General features: G+C 37.8%; 1 protein-coding gene across 4 annotated transcripts in view; it reads right to left on the minus strand.

Annotated features, from left to right (window-relative positions):
• Positions 1-21,575, minus strand: part of woc (zinc finger protein without children) — a 717,317-nt gene that overhangs the window by 450,983 nt on the left and 244,759 nt on the right. For all 4 annotated transcript variants that reach the window (XR_016547396.1, XM_090381483.1, XM_090381482.1 and 1 more), the window contains exon 10: positions 14,316-14,634. Coding sequence is in view for 3 of the 4 variants with exons in the window: in XM_090381483.1 (XP_090237609.1) it covers positions 14,316-14,634 (319 nt within the window). In the remaining variant the exon portion in view is untranslated. The remainder of the gene's footprint in view (positions 1-14,315; positions 14,635-21,575) is intronic.

The following is a 21,575-nucleotide window of genomic DNA, read 5'->3' on the forward strand; positions in this document are numbered from 1 at the left end:
TGATATAAAATGACTCACATTCAGTATTGTAGAGACATCTCCAACAAGGATGAGAGGGCAGACTACGGATTTTTGCGGAATACATCAGAAGTAATGATTTTCTGCGAAGATGTAAGGGAGGTTCATGAGCTTCGATGTACAGGCTCTGAACCGGGGAAGTTCTGAATGCACCTAGAGCGACTCTCAAGCACAGTGCTGGATGGTGTTTAGCCGTTCTAAAGTACTTTTCCTCGCTGAATCATATACTGGAGAGGCATAGTCCAAGCGAGACCTGATGAGAGCTCTATACAGATGGATGAGGGTATGACGATCAGCACCCCATGACATGGATGACACACACCGGAGGATGTTTAATTTCTTCAAGCAGATGGTACGAAGATAGGCCACATGTGCTTGAAAGTTCAGTTTCCTGTCTAGTATCAGACCGAGGAAACGGATATTGTGAGCAAGAGGAATTGGCACGTTATTTATCTTTAGCTCTGGATCAGGATGAAGTGACCGAAGTTTGCAGAAATGAGTGGTAGTGGTTTTCTGTTCAGCGAGATTATATCCATTTTGTAAGGTCCAGGATTGAATTTTCGTTAAAGCAATTTGTAGCTGTCTTTCGATAGTATTCATGCTTTGCGATTGGCAGGATATAGTGAGATCGTCAGCATACATGTATACTTCAATCATTTTTGGAAGTTCTTCCAAAATATTGTTGATCCTAATTGCAAATAGGGTTGGACTCAATATGGAACCCTGTGGGACACCCTCTTCTTGAATGTGAGATGTTGACAGCATGTTTTTATATCGGACCTGAAATGTACGCAATTTTAAAAAGTTCTGAATTATTAAAGGGAGATGTCCTCTCAGCCCCAACTGATGCATATCTTTAATAATACCATGACGCCATGTGGTGTCAAATGCTTTATGAATATCCAGGTTGACCATCACTAGATGTTGTTTTCTCACGAAGGCATTACGAATGTTGGATTCAATTTTTACTAGTACATCTAGGGTGGACCTGTTTTTACGGAAGCCATATTGGTGATCAGAAAGGAGATTTTCGGAGTCTAGAATCCAGGTGAGCCTCTTATGTACCATCCTTTCAAAGATTTTGCCCAGACAGCTTGTCAACGATATCGGTCTGTAATTCTCAACTAGAGAAGGATCTTTGCCTGGTTTTGGAATAGCACAAATATAGGAATGACGCCATGACAGAGGATATGTATGTTCAGAGAAGATCCGGTTATAAAAGAGTAACAGTGTGCCGAGATCGGCTTCACACAGATGCTTCAGCATACTGTAGTGAATGCCGTCTGGTCCTGCTGCGCTGTTCGGAGATTTGCTCAAAGATTCTCTCAGTTCAGATAGAGTAAACAGCTGGTTATATGGAAGTGAAAGTCTAGTTGAGAAATTAAACTTATGACGTTCTGATTCAGTTTTATTGCGTTGAAAGGAGATCGCATAAGAGGAACAGGCAGAAATGTTATAAAACGATTCGGCTAAAGCATTTGCAATGTCAATAGGAGAGGATAAGTCCTGCCCATTGCATTGTATTATCGGAGATTGCTGCGGTAGAAATTTCCCATTGAGAGCTTGAATTTTTTTCCAGATGATTCGAGTGTCAGTATTTTTGTTAATAGCTGAGGCAAATTTAATCCAGGAGTCACGTTTTGCTGTCTTCCTAATTTGTCTTGCTTTGGCTCTGAGTTTTTTGTACATAATTAGGTTGGCAGTAGTTGGAAATTTGCGAAACTGGTTCCAGGCACGGTTTTTTTCTCGTTTCACTTTGGAGCATTCTTCATTCCACCATGGATTTTGGTGTACCCGCTTGCTCTGGTTGGATTTTGGAATGGAAATTTCTGCTGCAGATAATATATGACTTGTAATGTGGTCAGTTACAACATCAATATGATTTTGTTGTACATATAGTTTGTCAAGTAAAACACAAGTTGAATAGTTTTTCCAGTCTGCTTTATGAAAGTTCCAAGTAGTACTGCCTTTAGGACATGATACCGTCTGTGTTTGAATTGTATTGATGATAGGAAAATGGTCACTGTGGAATGGATCATTTAGCACTGACCATTCCATGCTTGGAAAAAGAGATGCTGAACATATTGACAAGTCTATGGCTGATGTACTACCTGTAGGTAGTTGGATGTGAGTTGGAGAGCCAGAATTTAACAGAGTCAGGTTATGGTTATCCAGGAACATTTCTATTAATTGGCCTCTCCTATCCATGATGGGAGATCCCCACAATGGATGGTGACCGTTGAAATCGCCGAGCAAACAGACTGGAGGTGGCAATTGCGTGATAAGGTTGTCAAGTTCAGTCTGCGAGCAAGGATAATTTGGTGGGATATAAATGGATGCAAGGGTTAATGATATTCCCATTGCTATCCGAACTGCTACAACTTCTAAAGAGGTTTGTAGTTGGAGATGTCTTGACGGTATGTTAGTTCTGATAAGAATAGCCACCCCACCACGAGCAGGAGTGTCAGAATCCCTGTCTCGTCTAAACATAGAATAATTTTTAATTTTCAGAGAAACTTGTGGTGATAAAAAGGTTTCCTGTAAACATACACCTATTGCTTTAGTTTGTATTAGTAAATCATTCAAGTCATCTATATTACTGCGTAATCCTCTACAGTTCCATTGAAGGAATTTATTCATTTGCTGGATTTATTGGAGGAAGATTGATCTGACTGTTTTTTTTGGGAAGGTTTCTGTCTGCTTAGTTTCGATTTTTCATTTCTGGGAAATGTTGGGCGTCCTGTGTCCATGGTATCATTCGCATGTAACTCAAGTACTGTCTCTTCATCCTCTGACTGAACCTCCATTTCCATGTTGCTAATCCTTGGTTTCGATTTCTTCTGGTTTTCAATAGTAGCTGATTTCGTTGTTTCTGGCAAGGTTGAGATAGCATCAGTTGGGATGCTGATTGGGGTGTTGCTGGTTTCACTGACTGTAGTTTTCTTATTATAAGTTAGCGCAGTTTTGGCCCAGGTGGCAAAGGAAATATTCGGTTCGATGGAGACATCTGTTTGGGTTGCAGCTGAGTGGCTATTTTTTGTGACCGATGCATATGATCGGCTAGGCATGGTTAGCATTATTTGCTTTCTTGCTTCAGGGTATGTGACTTTATGTTCCACTTTATACTTTTGGATTTTTTTCCCTGTTTTCCAAAGGTCACACGCTTTAGAAAATGCAGGATGGCTTCCTTTACAGTTTGGGCAAGTGGGAGTGGAAGCTGTACAGTCTCCTTGGGAATGCTCCTTGGAGCCGCAAATAGGGCACACAGCATCGCCTCGGCATGCTGTCTGAGAATGGCCGTACTTCTGGCACTTAAAGCAGCGAATGGGATTCGGGATGTAGGGTCGAATCTTGCAGTTTAAGTAACCTGCTTTTACAGAAGATGGGATATTCGGAGTACTGAATGTCAAAATAATGGACCTGGTTGGTAATAGGTTGCCATCTTTTTTCGTCATAATTCTCCGTGCATGAGTCACTTTTTGTTCGCTAAGCTCTTGAATGATTTCTTCCTCAGACACATTTAGTAAGTCCCATTCACTGATAACTCCTTTAGAGGTGTTCAGAGTGTTATGGGCTGTTACTGACACAGGAATATTGTTAAAAGTTGTTAATTTTAACAATTTTTCTGAGTGATTTGGCTTAGAAGCTTCAATTAGAAGGTCTCCGGATTGGAGACGTTTAACCATTTTAGGAGATCCAACAACCGATTCTAAACATTTCTGTATTAGGAAAGGCGATAGCTTGCCAATAGGTTGTGTGGATAGGGAATGCATTATCAGAAATGCTGGCATGTCTGTTTGTTTTTCTGTCCGTAGTCTCTTCGGACGATTCAAGTCATGCTCTGAATCAGAGTTGACGGGTCTGGAGCCCGCGGGCTCTAGCGATGGATATGCATCGCAATCCATCGCTGCTCCTTTTAGCCCCGGAAGAGGGAATTCCTTCTCCCAGGTTACCGACCCCGCCACGTGGAGGCAGGAGCGGTGCCAACCAGTGACCAAGCGATCAGCAGAAGAGGAGAGCAGTACGTTGCTAGCGATAGCAGTAACGTTGCAAGCGGGATTAGCAGTAACGTTGCTAGCGGTGAAGCAGTGACGTTGCTCAGCGAGGGAAGCAGTAACGTTGCGAGCGGTCAGCAGTAACGTTGCGAGCGGTGGAGGGATTATTAAAGCACTAGTACTCGCCCTAGGAAAAATCGCTAGAAAATCGCACTAGAAAGATCGCTTGGGAACTATCGCTTGGCACTCGGGGCCGCATGTGATGCAAAGAAGCAAGCATAGGAGCTTATGTAGCATCCTACAAAAAAAAAAAAAAAAAAAAAAAAATTCACAGAACCATTCCCTCTAAGAGTTTGTCCAGTTCCTCCTTGAATTTAAGTTATCAACTTCCACAATGACAGATGAAAGTTTGTTCCAGTAATTAACTACCTGCTGGTGAAAGGCAAATTTCCACACATATATTCTACAACTGACTTTCCTCAATTTAAATTTATGCCCCCTCAGGTTAATCAAGTGGAAGAATCGTATCAGATTTCAGCCTGCTCAACCCATTCAAGGCCTTATACACCACAATCAGATCACCTGGCAGGGGCCTAGTCTCCAGCCACTGCAATTTACAGAAATTAAGTCTTTCTTGGTAAGAGGATCCTTTCAATCCACTCACCAATCATGTTGCCCTTCTCTGTACACGTTCAAGCAACTCTACATCCTTCCTAAAATCATGCCTCCAGACACGTACTCAAGGTGTGACCTGACCATTGCCTTATACAAAAGATAATCACTTCCTTTTCCCCTGCTAGCAAAATTCCTGTATATCATTGACAATACCCCATGACCTGTTATGGCAGTTGCCTGCATTGCACAGAAAACTTCATATCTGACCGCAGAATCACTCCAAGGTCTTTTTCATTTTTTATCACCCTAAGTGTAGTACCACACAGCTGGTACGTTCCTCTGGGGTTAATTCTACCCAAGTACTTTGCATTTGCCTATGTTAAGCTTTAGTTGGCACTTAGCCCATTTGCCCAAATTTTCTAGATCCTGCTGCAGTAGCACACTGCCATTACTAACCATGCCAACCTTTGTATCCGCTGCAAACTTCGACACTAAGCCTGATATACCTTCATCAATATCATTGATAAACATACAAAACAACAACGGGGCTAACAGGGAACCCCGTGGGACTCCACTAATAACATTACTCTACGAAGATCAGCGTCCATTGATTACTATTCTGTCTTCTCCCACTCAACCACACTTTTATCCATTGTAGCAACTTATCCTTAATATCGTACTGCTCCAATTTGTACAATAATCATCCAAGCGCAAGAGTGTCAAAAAGCTTTCCTGAATTCCAAGTATATGATATTAAATTATTTTTTTGCATCTAGTTCCCTTGTAAACACAATATCCAGTTAAATTTGTCAGACAAGACTTTCCCTTAACAAACCAATGCTGTGTCTGAATTATTGCTGTAGTCTTGTCTAGATAATCCTGCAATGCATTTTTAACCAGTGACTCGATTATTTTACCTAGAACGAAAGTTAAACTAACTGATCTCTAATTATTTGTGTCACCTTTAGATCCTCCTTTGTGAATTAGGAATACATTTGCACATCTCCAGTCCATGGGGACTTCCCCTGAGTCCATGGATGCTCTCATACTTGTGGCTAAGAGTTTGCTTACTTCCTTTGCTGCCTCCTTTAATATAACTGGATAGATTCATCCACCCCAGGTGCCTTTCTTATGTTTAACTTCAACAATTTCTCCTCCACTTTGCTCTCAGTTATTACAAAATCATTAAGCACCCTGTTAACAAGTTTCTAGCATTTATCTCCCTTAATAACTCATGTGTGAAAGTAGATGCAAAATACTCATTCACATTATCTGCTACCTGAGTTGGATCATCAACAGTCAAACCACTGATACAAAGTGGACCAATCTGATCTGATAAACTCTAAAAAAGTTTATATAAGTAAAGAAATGCTTGCTGTTTTTCCTTAGCATCCTTTGCCAAAGATTTCTCATAATCTGTCCTTGCTTACCTAATCTCTTTTGTGACTTGGTTACGGGTTAGCTTATATCAGCTATAGGCTTCTGTGTCACCTCATTATTTATATGCATTCTATATATTTTTCTTCTCTGTCATGAGTCTTATTACTTCATCTGACATCCATTTAGGCCTAAACCTCGAACAATATTTCTTAATCGGTATGAAAAGCCTAGTAGCTCCCACGATTATTTCCTTGAATGTTTCCCACTTAGAATTTACTGTTGGTAACATCATAACTTGGTCCCACTGTAGAGAATTTAAAAACTGTCTGACACCACTGTACTCACCTTTACTAAAGCAAAAACCCTCTTCTCTATCCCTGATGGTTTTTATGTGTTTAAGCAAATCCCACATCAGTACACTGTGATCACTGCCACCTAGTGGTTGCTTTATCTGCAAATTCTTAATGCACGAATAATCACTATTGATTTTAATTTATTATTAAAATACACTATAATTTTAATTTATTTCCTTAACTAACTTTTTGCTAATTTCTTACACATGGAGTCGCTAGCATATATCATAAATACTTTTTATCAGATTTAGTTGAAACTTTTTCGTAACTTTCCACTGCAGTGCAGACCTTTTCTCTCTCTCCTCAATCATACACCAACTTGACCTCATTAAGTTATTCTCTTTCATTTTAACCTTTTGTCTTTGCATTCTGCCTCTATCAGGTCGGCCATGAAATATACATACGTCTTATAATTTAAGATTTCAGTCCTTATCTTCTATACTGGCTTTTCAAATCTACCATGTGCTGTGTATATTTCATTGTCAGAAACAGAGGCCTCACTTCATGCTGTTTTTTTCCTTTGATTTTGGCAGCTGGCCCTCAAAGGTGTTGAAATCATAGGATATGCAGTATTAAGTACTTCTAATTACTTCTTATTAACTTCTGTCTCTTCCTTGTTCTTTGTAGTTACAATTTCAGTACCGTTAGCCCTTTACCTATTCTACTCACTACCTACAGACGTACACACACACACACACACACACACACACACACACACACACACACACACACACACACACACACACAGTCACAATGTTATGACCACCACTCAATGCAGACATCACATGCCTAGCGAATCAAACAGCACACATGTGTCAAGTTCACACACTGCAAGCATATAAGGCCTGATATTTGGCATCCATGAACGCAGTAACAGCCTCCATCATGGGTAAACACGCAACCTATCAGACCTGGAAAAAGGCATAATCATCAGCTATCAGGCCAGGGGTGCCAGCATTTCCGAAACAGCGAACTTTGTGAAATGCTCACGTGCTGCAGTGGTGAAAGTGTATCAAGACTGGATGAATGGGACAATTTTTTTGACCCAACATGCCGATTGTGGAGCCCCGTGCACTATTGATTCAAGAGATGAATGTCGGTTGAAACGGTTGGTCAGGACCAATCAGCAGGCTACTGCTGCTCAACTGGCCATTCAAATAAACCGTGGGGTCACCATAAAGGTCTCCGACATGACAGCACAGTGAACCCTGTTGCGTATTGCACTCCAGAGCAGCAGACGCTTGGTGACAGCACCAATGCTGATAGCCATACATCACAAACAACGCCGTCAGTTTGCACTGCAATACTGACCCTGGACCCCAGCCGAGTGGCAATGGATGGCCTTCTCTGATGAGTCACAGTTTACGAGTGGGTGGATGATGTCGTATTAGGTGTGAAATCTCCAAGAACAGACATCTGGACATGACTGTTGGCAGAAGGAAGGCTGGTGGAGGCGGCATTATGGTCTGGGGAATGTTTTCATGACAGGGCTTGGGGCTGCTAATACCTCTGGAGGGCACCCCGAATGCAAATGGTTACCTATCAATCGTCGCCAATCAGGTACACTTCACACACGTTGACAATGTTCCCTGGAGGTGATGGTATCTATCAGCAAGACAATGAGCCATGTCACCAGAATTATCTGTGAGTGGTTTGAGGAGCACAACAAAGACTTCAAGCTACTCCCTTGGCGACCGAGTTTCCCCAGATCTTAATCCAATTGAAAATCTATGGGACCACCTCGATTCGGCAGATCAGACGGATGGATCCTCCACCAAGGAACCTACAGGAACTCCGGGGTGCACTGCAGTCTGCACATGATCACAGATACCTGTAACAACCTTCCGCAGACTTATTGAGTCCCTCTCATGGTGGCTGGCTGCAGTGCATGCCGTGAAAGGTGCATATTCTGGATACTAGGTAGGTGGTCATAATCATGTGACTGGGCCCTGTTTATATTTATATACATATATATATATATATAGACACACACGATTTATTTTTAAAAAATATTTATATATGTAATATATGTGCTGAAATTTGTGGGAATGCATAATTTTTCAATTTTGTTTGATTAACAATTTTATTAACTCAAAAATGAAAGCTCCTAATAGTTTTTTGTTTATTCTTTATATTTATGCAGTTTTTTTATTTTTTTTTATTTTGAGCAGAAATATGTGTGCATGTATAATTTCGACATTTTGTGCCCTAAATGATATCATCAACAATAAAATAAAAAGGACTAACGGTTTCACATTTCAAATTCTCATTCATACAGTTTGTTTTATTTTTAGTACAATCCATAAAAGTTACTACATATTTCTTGTTCAAGTTAATATAGAAAAGGAAATAAGGGTGTTTAATTTAAAAACTAAATTAAAATTGATAAGTAAAATTGATTTATGAACTGGAAAATGGATGCAACTAATACTTTCATGCTTGTTTTATGTTCACGATGTTTTTTCTTATTTTTATTAGAACAAATTCAAAGTTTCGGTTCGCTGAAAAAAAGACTTGTTAAAAAAAACCAAGATTTTTAAACTTAAAAATTTTTAAGATGTTTCCTGCCACATATTTATTTGCAAGATCCTTATTATGTGCAATGGGGTGCTTCTCTGGGTGACCGGAACAACGATGCACTTCTTTTCGGTAAATGGATTTCATCTGTGAAGAATCATCACTTGAAGTAATGTCATTATCTGTTGTTTGTAGCATTCTAACATCAATAGACACATTTGAAAGAGATTCAGAATCCACATCAATTTATTAGAATTCTGTTTCAGTATCAGATTATATGTTATAAAGGGCTGGATTCGATTTAATCAGCTTCAACATACTGTCCATCCCTTTTCCTTTTTAGTTCTGATTTCTCAGGCTGTGGATCCATTGTAACAATCCTTTAGGGTAAAATTTTAGAACACATTTGATACAAAATTTTATCTATGATCATGTTTTGCTTTTCATGAACTAAAGAATTACACTTCGGTAAGCATATTTTTTCAAAATTTTACCTTTTCCTCTTGTGGAGAAATCTTACTAAATTAAATAAAGAAAAGTTCAACATAAGCAAAGAACATATGAAACTGTGAACCAAGTATACAGCTTCCAACCATTGTCTAGAGCAGTGGTTTTCAACCGGGATGCTGCAACAACATTCCAGGGGTGCCACATATTTGGGTTTCAGTTACTTAAACTTATTTTATTTTTTTAAATTTATGTTTTAATTATAAAAAGGTGTACGGTATCTTTTTAATTTTGTGCTGATCTATAATTGATGTCACACACACACACACACACACACACACACACACACACACACACACACACACACACACACACACACACACACACAGAGAGAGAAAGAGAATCAGATCTAATGTAAAGAAAACTGAGTAGGGGCACCATAAAATAAAATAAATTACTTAGGGGTGCCGTTATTTAAAAAAAAGGTTGAAACCACTGGTCTAGAGAGTCGGCTGCACTCTCTAGACAGTGCAACTAATGCTGAGCAATAGCCCAATGTTCAATCACCGTGCCAATTTTGCTGAATTGTTCATTTCATGTGCTTTCCTTTTGTAGCACTCATAGACCACAAATGAAAGGATATGGATGCATATGTGCAATAATGCACAAAAACTGCAGTTCATTATGATGAAGTTTGGTTTCTAGCAGAGAATGTGTAAATTTAAAAAAAAAAAGTAATAATAAAAAGTTACAAATAATTAATAAAATCCATTCAAAAAAGTCCCAACATTGGCATACTGCAAACAGCATTTTAAAATGCCAAAAAAAAAAAAAAAAAAAAAAAAGTTTTCACAGAAATAAAAACAAGTTTGGGAACATGTCAGATACCACACACCCTTTTGTTTTTTGTCACTAATGGGGGCATGCCAATGCTGGATTAAATACTAGGGAAGGGGTGGTGAACCAATGGCATGCATACAAATTTTTTGGGCATTCAGAGTCCTAAAAAATTTCAAACTTCATATTGGTAAAGTTATGTGAGATAACTATCCACATTCAGTATTTAGTGCAGCCTCTTTTGTGTCAATTACAATTTGTATGTGGCGTGGAGATTAGAGATTATCCTTCATTAATTCCCATAAATTCTCATAAATATTTTAATTGGCATTTGCCCTTTATAGATTGTTTACAATATCAGCTCAACCAGCAAAGAAATAAAAATGTTCAAATGAAGAAGGAAGTAGCAGAGAATTAAAAGAATCTTGGTGTGAAAGATTTGGGATGATTAGAAGGATAATAAAGCATTATGCATTCTGTGTTCTGAAACACAGGGGTAGTTTTTTAAAAATTTAGCCAAATTGGGCACGTGATTTAGGCAGGCGAGGGTAGTTTTTTTTTTTAAATTTAGCCAATTTTGGCATGCACCCTTAAAAAGATTTCGCACTCCTGTCCTAGGGGATGCCTGCTATCCAGAAAACAATAAATGCAATGGGAACTGAATGACAATGCTGCCATACACTATACCCACACTTCATCCAGGCTTAATCTTGTTCCTCAGGTGCCATGATGATTGGAGTATAGAATACCTCAGGAGCTCACATCTGGTATAGGCTTGGCACACCCAGGGTCCTGGGCTGGGTATCATCATCCTTCTTTCTTGGTTAATTCCCTTCAACCTTTAACTCTCTCTCAGGATAACTTGGGACATTTTTTTTTTTTTTTTTTTTTTTTGGCTGGTGCAGCATAAGTTTTAGGCTTCCTTGCAACATATAACTAATAATAATAACTATAGAAAATACATTGCCAAGGAGCCCAGAGTGTTCAATGATGCCACCTGTCGACGATGCCACCTGGCCTCAGAAACGATCCAACCCATCACTGTGGGATGCAAGGTGATCACCCAGACTGAGTACACTCATAGACACGACCAGGTAGCTAGGATAATACATCAGAGGCTAGTAAGGAAATACCAGTTGGTCGAAGAAAGTGTACCGTACTACAAGTACGAACCCCAGGCAGTACTAGAGATACCAACCCACAACCTGTACTGGGACCGAGCCATAATAACGGATAGGACAATCCCGCAACAACAGACCGGACATAACTCTTGTGGACAAGAAGGAAAAGGCTACCTATCTGATTGACACAGTTGTACCCAACACTGGCAACCTGCAGAAAACCCATGGGGAAAAAAATCAGGAAGTACACGAACCTAAGACAGGAGATCAAAGAGATGTGACATATGCAACAAGTAATGACCATCCTGATCATTGTGTCAACCACAGATGTGGTGCCAAACACCCTACATAACAGCCTAGCAGCAATAGGCCTCCCAGCGAACACCTACAAGGAACTCCAGAAAGTCACAATCCTGAACACATGTAGGATAGTTAGAGTTCCTTGACCAACAGTAACACAAGATATAACAACAACCACCCTGTATACTTGGTAGCAATACCTGTCACAAGGTGGAACCCCAATCAGGGAGAAATAATATAAGAGCAATAATAATCAGCATGGTTACAAGAAAAGCCACAGGCCAAATAGTTGGTTAAAGCTGGAGGGGCCTCCCCCTCAATCATCTACATATCTCTTTCGAAATTTCCATGAGTTGCAGAGCAGGGCGAATAAGACAGATTTATATGCTGCCTTGTGAGGTTGTGTTCTCATCACTGGGAGGTCACCCTCCCAGTGATGAAAACAAACACATCTTCAGTACACCCATAAGGATTTAAATTTCTTGTTGCCAATTAACTTTTCAGATCAGGACCAAAACATCATGAAATGACAAGTAAAACCCTATAAGTTGAGGAAACATGACAGAAGAATCCTGCAGGAATTGTCCACTTGGAATGTAGGTCAACATTACATCCCAGCTCTCGGTGAAATGACTGGAATTCATGTCAGCTCTGTTATACTGTGCACAGGATGCTGCATGATATGAATTATCACAGTCATGCAGCCATTCACTGCCTGGCTTGGTATAAGGCCCACCATTCTTGGACCGCAGAAATGAAAAACTGTGCTTTTGAGTGATAAGGCATAGTACGTGGTCTACCATGCCAGACAGTCATCATGCCTAGGTGTGACAGATGCCCCAAGGAAGTTGCCTGATAGACCGTATTATCCCAATAATGAAGTTGATGGAGGCAGCATGATGGTTTGGGAGTCCGTGATTGTTTTTCATAGGTTGGACTGGACCCATTTGTTATTTTGGACAAAATCAAGAATTCTAAGGTCTATCTAGACATTGTGGACAATATTGCACTGCCTACATCATGGCTCCATGCTGGGGAAAGCCCATACCTATTTGAGGGATAAATTATATCATCAGATGGGCATGAGGCGAGACTGTCCAAGAAAGAGAGCTGAACTGGTCACCACTCTAAAAGTTGGAAAGAGAAAATATCCATAAACATTTACAAAAACTGATGAAGTGTTCTATGTAGACCACAGGCAGTCATAAATGCTAATAGATATCAGCATACATTATTAGTTTTCATGTAAATATAGGTGATTTGTAGATATTTAAGTGTCTGTCCAGGTTTTAATGGTAGCTGTATGTGCGCAATCCCATTCACCTGTATACAGTAACGGTATAATATTTCACCACTCGCTGAAGTATGTCTGTCTATTATATAAAGATATAATATACATATGAAATGTCCATATACAATATACAGATAAAAATATACATACAAAGACATGAGAAATGTACTTTTTTGCCAAAAACATGTTTTTCATATTTTAAAAAAGGTTAAGCCAAGATTTTTACCATGTAACAATAAACATGCACATTTCATTTATGCTCAGGGTCATCAAAATTTGGCTTAATAAGTTGTAAGGTTAATAGAAGAATTAATTCAACTGTAGCAACATTTAATCTTTAGCATTTTAATATTAGTTAAACTAAGTAATTCTTTTTACATATCAGGTTTTTACCTCAATGCTTGTTGTGAAGAAAACATGAAGATAGTGTAATATTTACTATAATGGTTTATTGTTAATTATAAATGCTGCCTATTTAATTTCTTCTAGCAAACTTCCACCGATCCACTGTGTAAAAATGTTGTTTTATGACAGCCTGTTGTGTGGAGCAAAAAAAAAAAAAAAGAGAGAGAGAAGTAGTTTTATGTAACAGCACTAAATATGAAAGTATGTAATTGTTTTTAGTAGCCAAGAAACAGTTAAAGTTCTTGAAAGTAAAATGCATTTGTCTGATTAATGACTTCATTCTGGTTTATAACCAATAAGAAAAGGCAAAGAGAATCAAAGTGAAGTTTTAATATAATTTGCCTAGTTTAAAATGGTCATTACTGATTTAAACTGCAACAGAACAATTTTGAGTACTAATTTTTAGAAACCATAATTTCCTTCATATGTGAAACTGAGAACAAATGCAGATTTAAATTAGAACTGAAACTCGATGGATAAATGTGTCTCACAAAAAATAATGAATTTATAAATGAATTTACAAAGTTTGATCCACTAAAAAGACAAACCTAAACATGCTAATCTCTATCCTTTTTTAAAAAAATTGTTTTCTGCTGAAGGGGAATCAATTAGATGAAGCAAGCATTTAATTTAATTTATCTCATAAATTGAATCTCTTCACAAGTTGCTCTGATCCTTACACTCCAAATAAGTGATAATTAATACAAATAGTGAAGACACTGTTGTTTATCCTTGGTTCAGCACCAGCCCAGATGACATTGTTTCAGAGACAGTGGGCAAGTAGGCATCTGAGCATAAGAGCTGATAATGCCACTGTGACTTGACTCTACAATATGAGTGCTGTCAAAAGTGTACAAAATTTAGGACTTCATAAAGTTTTACAGAGCATAAGGCTTCAGGCTACGAAAATCTATATAACTATGTTATATTTATATAAAAATAGTGCATAAATAAACAATTATATAGATTCTCATAGCCTAAAGCTTTATCCTCAAAATTTTACCACATATGACTCAATTCTTTAGAAAATACATACCAGAAGCAGTAGAAGAAGGCTGGTTAGTTGAGCTCTGCCTGACTGAAGGAGTTGCAGTAGTTAGAGTAGGAATGTTAGTAAACTGGCTTTGAAATTGAATGACACAATTGTATGAACAAAAGTTACGTATTGAAGCATCACTCATAGTAAGATGATACTGTGCAGGAAGATTTTGATTGCAGTGATCACACCTTATACTACGGGAAGAAGATGCATTTAAACTGACCCTGAACATTGACAAGCAGTTGAGAGAGCAGAACAGCTGAACATGATTATTTGAGTCCACCCTTTCAATCATATCAAAGTTGTACTTCTTGACCTAATAAAATAATAATAATAATTTACAAAATGTCATAAAGAAAAATAAAATATATTATTCTGCAGTAGACTTAAATTGTTTTGTACATAATCTAGACCAATTTAAGTTTACTGTTCTTTACACACAATACAAGTTAGTTAATGTACGCGGTGTGTCAGTCACGTTAATGTACACAGTCATATTAGCAAACAGTAATACAGTAAAATCTCGTTAATACAAACTTGGTTTATACAAAGTACTCATTTATGTGAAGAACATACCATTCCCCTGTGAAAGAATAGGTCTCTCTATGTAAATATATTCGTTTATTATAAAATTTGGTTAATATGTATTACAAAGTTCGTTTTCACCCCAGGAGAAGTAAATATTGTTATTTTGTATGTTTAACACAAATCTTGGCACAGTTGCCCAATTACTGTTGCTATTATTGATTCTGGCCACCTGGTTCCCTGATTCCCGAAGGATGGCACTGACTTGTTAGAATTTACTTCTGTATAAACAAAACCAGTTTATGATAGCTACAACATAAGCGCATTCTGAAAAACATCATTGTGAAGGATGAATGTTAAATTAACAAAAGAATAAAAAAACAACAGCTTTTCTAAATTGTTTATACATACACTCCCTCGCTCTCATTGAGAAAAGGTCAGTTACAACTGTTACGCCAGTTCTAAGTCTTTTGCTTCAGTATAATCTACTTTCTGTGCCATTTTATCTGAGCTGATGTCTTTTTTGGAAGATGTCCCTCTAAATTAATTTAAAGTTTGTTTATATTAAATCTCATCTAACAGTGTTATGGGGACAAACCATAAATGGATGGAATTAAGTCTGGAAATTAAACTGAAAATTTTCCAAGAGGCTAATTGGAGGGAACAAAGAAAAACAGACATTGCAAAGAAATATAACACCACCTACATACTTTATCTACAATACTGACATACCAGGTAAAAGAGAAAAAAAAAAACTTGAACAAGTGGCGATACTGGAGCAGTGATAAAAAAAACAAGAAACGAATTCATTGTTCAAAACACGAGGAACTTGAAACAAAACTTTGAGTAGTACAAACAAATTTGCACATCTAATTTGTCCAATGTCAGATCCAATTTTGCAAGAAAAGGCAAAATTATCTAGTTCAGCGACGTGCAATTAGCAACTTCAAATGCAACAGTGGCTGGCTCCAAAGGTTTAAAGACCGGAATAATTTGGTTTTGCAAAATGTTTGGGGCGAGTCTGGATTAGTCGAACAAGAAAGAGCTACAGACTGATTGTGTTCAGTATGGCCATTCTTGAAAAATATGAAGCAAAGGATATTTTTAATCTTGACGAGACAGGTTTATTTTATAATTTGCTGCCAAACAAAACATTTTCTGTTTGGACAGTGTGTTATGATGGAAATTTCGGACAGCATTGTCATGGTGGAAAATAAAGTAAACAAAGACTCATTGTTCTGTTATGCTGCAATTCAGATGGCAGTATACAACTATGCCCACTTGTGATTGGCAAGTTTTCCAAGCCAAGATGTTTTAAAGAAATTAACCAACTTCCTTGTGATTCTGAGGCCAGCAGAAATACTTGGCTTATAATCAAAAGTGGACAGAAGAATGGCTTCAGAAAAAAGGAACATTTTGATGATTCTAGATTGTTGTACGGCACTTAAGTTGACAAATATACAGCTGTTATTTTTATCTCACATTACCACCAGTTTTATGCAGCCACTGGGTCAAGGCATTGTTTATAACCACAAGAGAGCATATAGCGCCTGCCTGACAAGTACTTAATCAGCAAAATAAAAGGAAGGAACAATTTGCAGCCAAATTGGAATGTCTTGGATGCTATTCATAATCTTGTTATTGCTTGGTAGAGTACTGCATCAAGTGTAATAACCAACTGCTTCAGAAAGAAGCCAAGAAGAGAATATCATCGACAAACATGGCAATGCCAAGACACCAGAAGAGCCTGCTGAGCACTAAGCAAAACAATGATGTTTTTGTTACCAGTGACAATGAAAATGTTATAATTTATAACACACACACACACACACACACACACACACACACACACACACACACACACACACACACACACACACACACACACACACACACACAGCAACAACTTTTATGTACAAACTGAAAACATTTTGTTTCTGTACATGGTAGTAAACATAACAGCGGGCACTTTGGTTACAATATACAATTGACCCCCCCCCCCCGCCGCTTTACGATTGGTTCACTATACGATCAACTCACTTTACGATCGACTCTCTGTTCACTATACGATATGTGGTAAGCGCCAGTTATCCCGTTTGCAAATTGAATTTTCATTCTATTAAAAGTGATTCTAATAAGCAAAAATAGGAGGAATATTATCCACAGGCTATAGAAGTAAAGATATAAAGCACAGATTAACACTATTACCTTGCCAATTAACAAAATTAAATGATTACTTGAAAATATTCTTGTGAAAGAATATTTTCCACACGTTAGCAAAATAAAAATAAAGTTACATAGCTTAATTAATATTGTAATATGTATATGCTAATTGATATTCCTGTCCACAGGCTTTTTTTTTTTTTTTTTGTTGTAAATTATAAAACAGTAAAAAAGATAAGCAATCAATAATGAAGAACATGGCACACACAAATTGCAGAGTAACAAGTTAGAAAATTAAAAAATAGGAATGAAGAGAAGCTTCTGAAAATTTATGTTTTTCATATGATTTCAGAGGAAGGGAAAACACATTTCACCATAATTAACGATGTAAAAACCCACAGAATTCCAGCTATCGATACTATCACAAATGCAATAAGATCGAGTTTACTACCCACTTATAATTAGATTGCACTAACAGCAAAGTCCAATAAACTGGAAACTGCAAATTGTTTTTATTGTTTTATAGTTGTCACAACAATTTTTGAAATTGTTATCATATGTTCGGTTATAAGAATCAAAAATTGATTCTTATAACTGAACATATGATAACAATGAAAGTGTAGTGCATTGATTTCTGAAATTTTATTCTATAAAGCAGCTGATTCTACTAACCAGTGCCTACTTATTTCGCTTACTGATGGACTTGGCTTACGACTGTCTCCGATATTGAAGTGATTTTTACAAAATTCTCTCAATGTAAGTTCTGTCTTCGACGTCACTTCAAAACACCTTTGAAACAGGGCTTTTGTATAAAGTTTTTTAAAACAGGCAATGACCTGCTGATCCATGGGTTGGATTAGAGGAGTTGTGTTTGGTGGCAGATATTTAATGCGAATAAAACTGTATTCCCCCTGCCAAATCGTCTTCCAAGCCTGGGGGATGAGCAGGAGCATTGTGCAAAACCAAGAAGGCCTTTACATGTAAATTATAACTTTCTAGATAAGCTTTCACATTTGGGGCAAACACTTTGTGAATCCACTCCAGGAAAAACTGTCTTGTCACCCAAGCCTTACTGTTAGCCCTCCACATAACATTATTTAGTTTACTTTTCATGATATTGTTCTTCTTAAAAACTCTCGGATTTTTTGAATGATAAACGAGCAATGGTTTAATTTTGCAGTCTCCACTAGCATTACCACACAGTAAGAGTGTTAATCTGTCTTTCATTGGTTTGTATCCGGGCAATGCTTTTTCCTTTTTTGTGATGTAGGTTCTTTCTAGGCATTTTTTTCCAGAATAGGTCCATCTCATTGCAATTAAAAACTTGTTGAGGGATAAATAACTCAGTGTCTACATAGTTTTTGAAATCTTCAACAAACTTTTTAGCACCTTCTGCATTCGAGCTTGAAGCGTCTCCATGCCTAACTACACTATGAATGCCCGTTCGCCTTTTAAATTTTTCGAACCAGCCCCTACTTGCCATGAAATCACCACTGGTTCTTGGGTTCTTTTGCTGCAGGTCATCATATAACTGCCTTGCTTTTTCGCAGATGATACATTCTGAAATACTATCACCATCCATTTGCTTTTCAGTAAGCAATACTTATAAAAGATTTTCCATGTCTTCATACATTTGTGATCTTTCAGCAGCAAGAATTTTTACACCTTTTGCCACATCAGCCACTTTAATTGCTTCTTTTAATTATGTTTAATTTTTAATTTTTAATTATGGTGCTTACCAAAGTTCTCGGCATGTTAAATTCTAACACTAAGTTGGAAACACATGTTCCACTTTCAAACTTTCAAATGATTTCTTTTTTCAATTCAATTGTGGTTCTCACAGCTGTCCTTTTTTGGTTGTTTTTCTTCATTACACTTTTTTGGGGCCATGGTCACTTTTTTTACAAAGATAACTGCAAAAAATCGGAAAATTAAAAAAAATTTTCAAAGAGAAAATAACAAATGATGCACACTGAACGATCGCACAGGGCTGGCTGACTGCGTGGGCAATTGCACGAGGCTAGCTGACTGCATGGGTGGTTGCACAAGACTAGGATGACCATGTGGTGGGTGACTTTTTGTGACAAATACTGGATTTGACAAATATAGGTGCTGACGAATATAAAGGTTCCACTATATATGTTTTGCACTCTTCCCCATAGATTTCATCTAAATCTTGGTCTAATCTTCATTGATACAAGACCCTAGTGCTCTCATCTTTTAGTGAGTCACATTGAATCTTTCTGTGTCAAGTTGTTCGCTCCTCTCAAGGTCTTTCTTCCTTTTCTCCTTCCTTTTTTGGCACATACATGGGAATGACAACTTAGACTTCACCAAAAAGTGATCAGAGCCACAATATGCTCCTCTCTGGGCCCTAACATCACAGACAAAAATTGTGCTTTGTTGTTAGTGATCACATAATCAATTACTGATTTTAGTCCTTTTGTTTCTTGGAATTATGTGAACTTATGAATGTCTCTATGTTGGAAGAAGGTGTTACTAGATTCTGGGACAAATTATACTGAGAGCAAAGTTCTATCAGTCTCTCTCCGTTATCATTCTTTACATTTTTGCCGTGTCTTCCCGCCACTTCATTGTCCGCAGCTTGTCCCACTCTGGAGTTCAAATCCCCCATTATGGCTATCTCTCTGCAATGTGGAATTGCTTCTATTACTTCTCTCAGGTTTTCCCAGAAATCTTCTTTAATATCTGTAGGAGACTCATTATTAGAAGCATATACCCCAATAATAGTAATTTCTCTTTCGTATATTTTAATTTCAAGGGTCATGATTAGTTCATCAACAAGACTCCATTTTTCAATAAACTTTCTGAGATTCTTATGAATAAGTACAGCCACCCCTGCGTAGCTCTTATAAGTTGGTCGACACCAGACCAAAGGAAAATATATTCTCCAGTCATTTCTTCACCTCTTCCTTTCCTCTTTGTTTCAGTTAAGATGTACAAAGTGTATATTAGGCTCATAATATACATGGAAACCATGATGCTGGGCAAAGAGTGACCACTATTGTCTATCAATAACAATGTACACAAAACAGTAATATATGTTATTCAACTGAGAGGATTTCATTAAAAACAGTGAACCAGGAATAAATTTAATGATTGATTACTCTTCTAGATCAGAGGAGAGATGGGCTGCACAATTATGTAATATATAAAATGGAAAATATTTAAAGGGCATTGGCTGGGGCACTAGCACATATTCTGGGGGGGGGGGGAGATTAATCATGAATGTGCTTCATTAGTTCATCCATATTATCAAATATGGAGGATCAAGGTGGAAGTCAGACAACTATATCTCACAGTAAAACCTCAGTGATTCAAAGCAACACAATCACAAGGTCCCTGACTAACAAGGTGAAAAAGTGCAACTAGAATTACCAATGTAACTGTAAATATGTTCAGTTAAGTTCATAAAAATAAAAAAATAAAAATTTATTGATGATCAAGCAACATATATGTTAATTTAGATGAGGACACAAATATGGGGGGGGGGGTCATGAAAATGTTTCTATACAAAACAAAACTGAATTAAAGAGTTCAGATTAAATAGTATGTAAATATTACAGAAAATTTTCTAGCAGGGATATAGTAATAATAGTAATCGTGGAACATGATGCAAGAAAGCAAGCGTATGCAAGAAAGCAAGCGTATGTAGCATCAGCCAAAAAAAAAAAAAAAAACAAACTATTCCCTCTAAATGTTTGTCCAGTTCCTCCTTAAATTTATTTAACCTATCAACTTCCACAATGACAGATGGAAGTTTGTTCCAGTAATTAACCACCTGCTGGCTAAAGGCAAATTTTCGCACATCTATTCTACAGCTGTCTTTCCTCAATTTGAATGACCCCCTTAGGTTCGTAATCTGAACAAGTGGAAGAATCCCATCAGAATTCAGCAGGCTCAACCCATTCAAGGCCTTATATACCTCAATCAGATCACCTCACAGGTGCCTAGTCTCCAGCCACTGCAATGTGCAGAACTTAAGCCTCTCTTGGTAAGAGGATCCCTTCATTCCACTCACCAACCTTGTTGACCTTCTCTGTACACACTAAGCAAATCTACATCCTTCCTAAAATGAGGCCTCCAGACCTGTATGCAGTACTCAAGGTGTGGCCTGGCCATTGCCTTATACAGAGGGACAACCACCTCCTTTTCCCTGCTAGCAAAATTTCTGTATATCATTGACAAAACCCCATGACCTGCTCTTGCAGCCTGTCTGCATTATTTAGAAAACTTCATATCTGACTGAACAATTACTCCCAGGTCTTTTTCATTTTCTACCACCCTAAGTGTAGTACTACACAGCTGGTATGTTCCTCTGGCGTTACTTCTACCCATATGCATACTTTGCATTTGTCAATGTTAAACTTCAGTTGCCACTTTTCAGCCCATCTTCCCAAATTTTCTAGATCCTGTTGCAGTAGCACACTGTCATTAACCACCCTGCCAACCTACACAGACAAACAGGCAATTTTAGCATTGTATAAAACAATGATTTAGGGCAGATCAAGCATACAAGTTTGAAAACCTTATTTTAGAAAGTACTTA

Source organism: Mastigoproctus giganteus, chromosome 9 (genome assembly GCF_048544385.1).
Source record: "Mastigoproctus giganteus isolate SK-2022 chromosome 9, ASM4854438v1, whole genome shotgun sequence".
Classification (NCBI taxonomy): Eukaryota; Metazoa; Arthropoda; class Arachnida; order Uropygi; family Thelyphonidae; genus Mastigoproctus; species Mastigoproctus giganteus.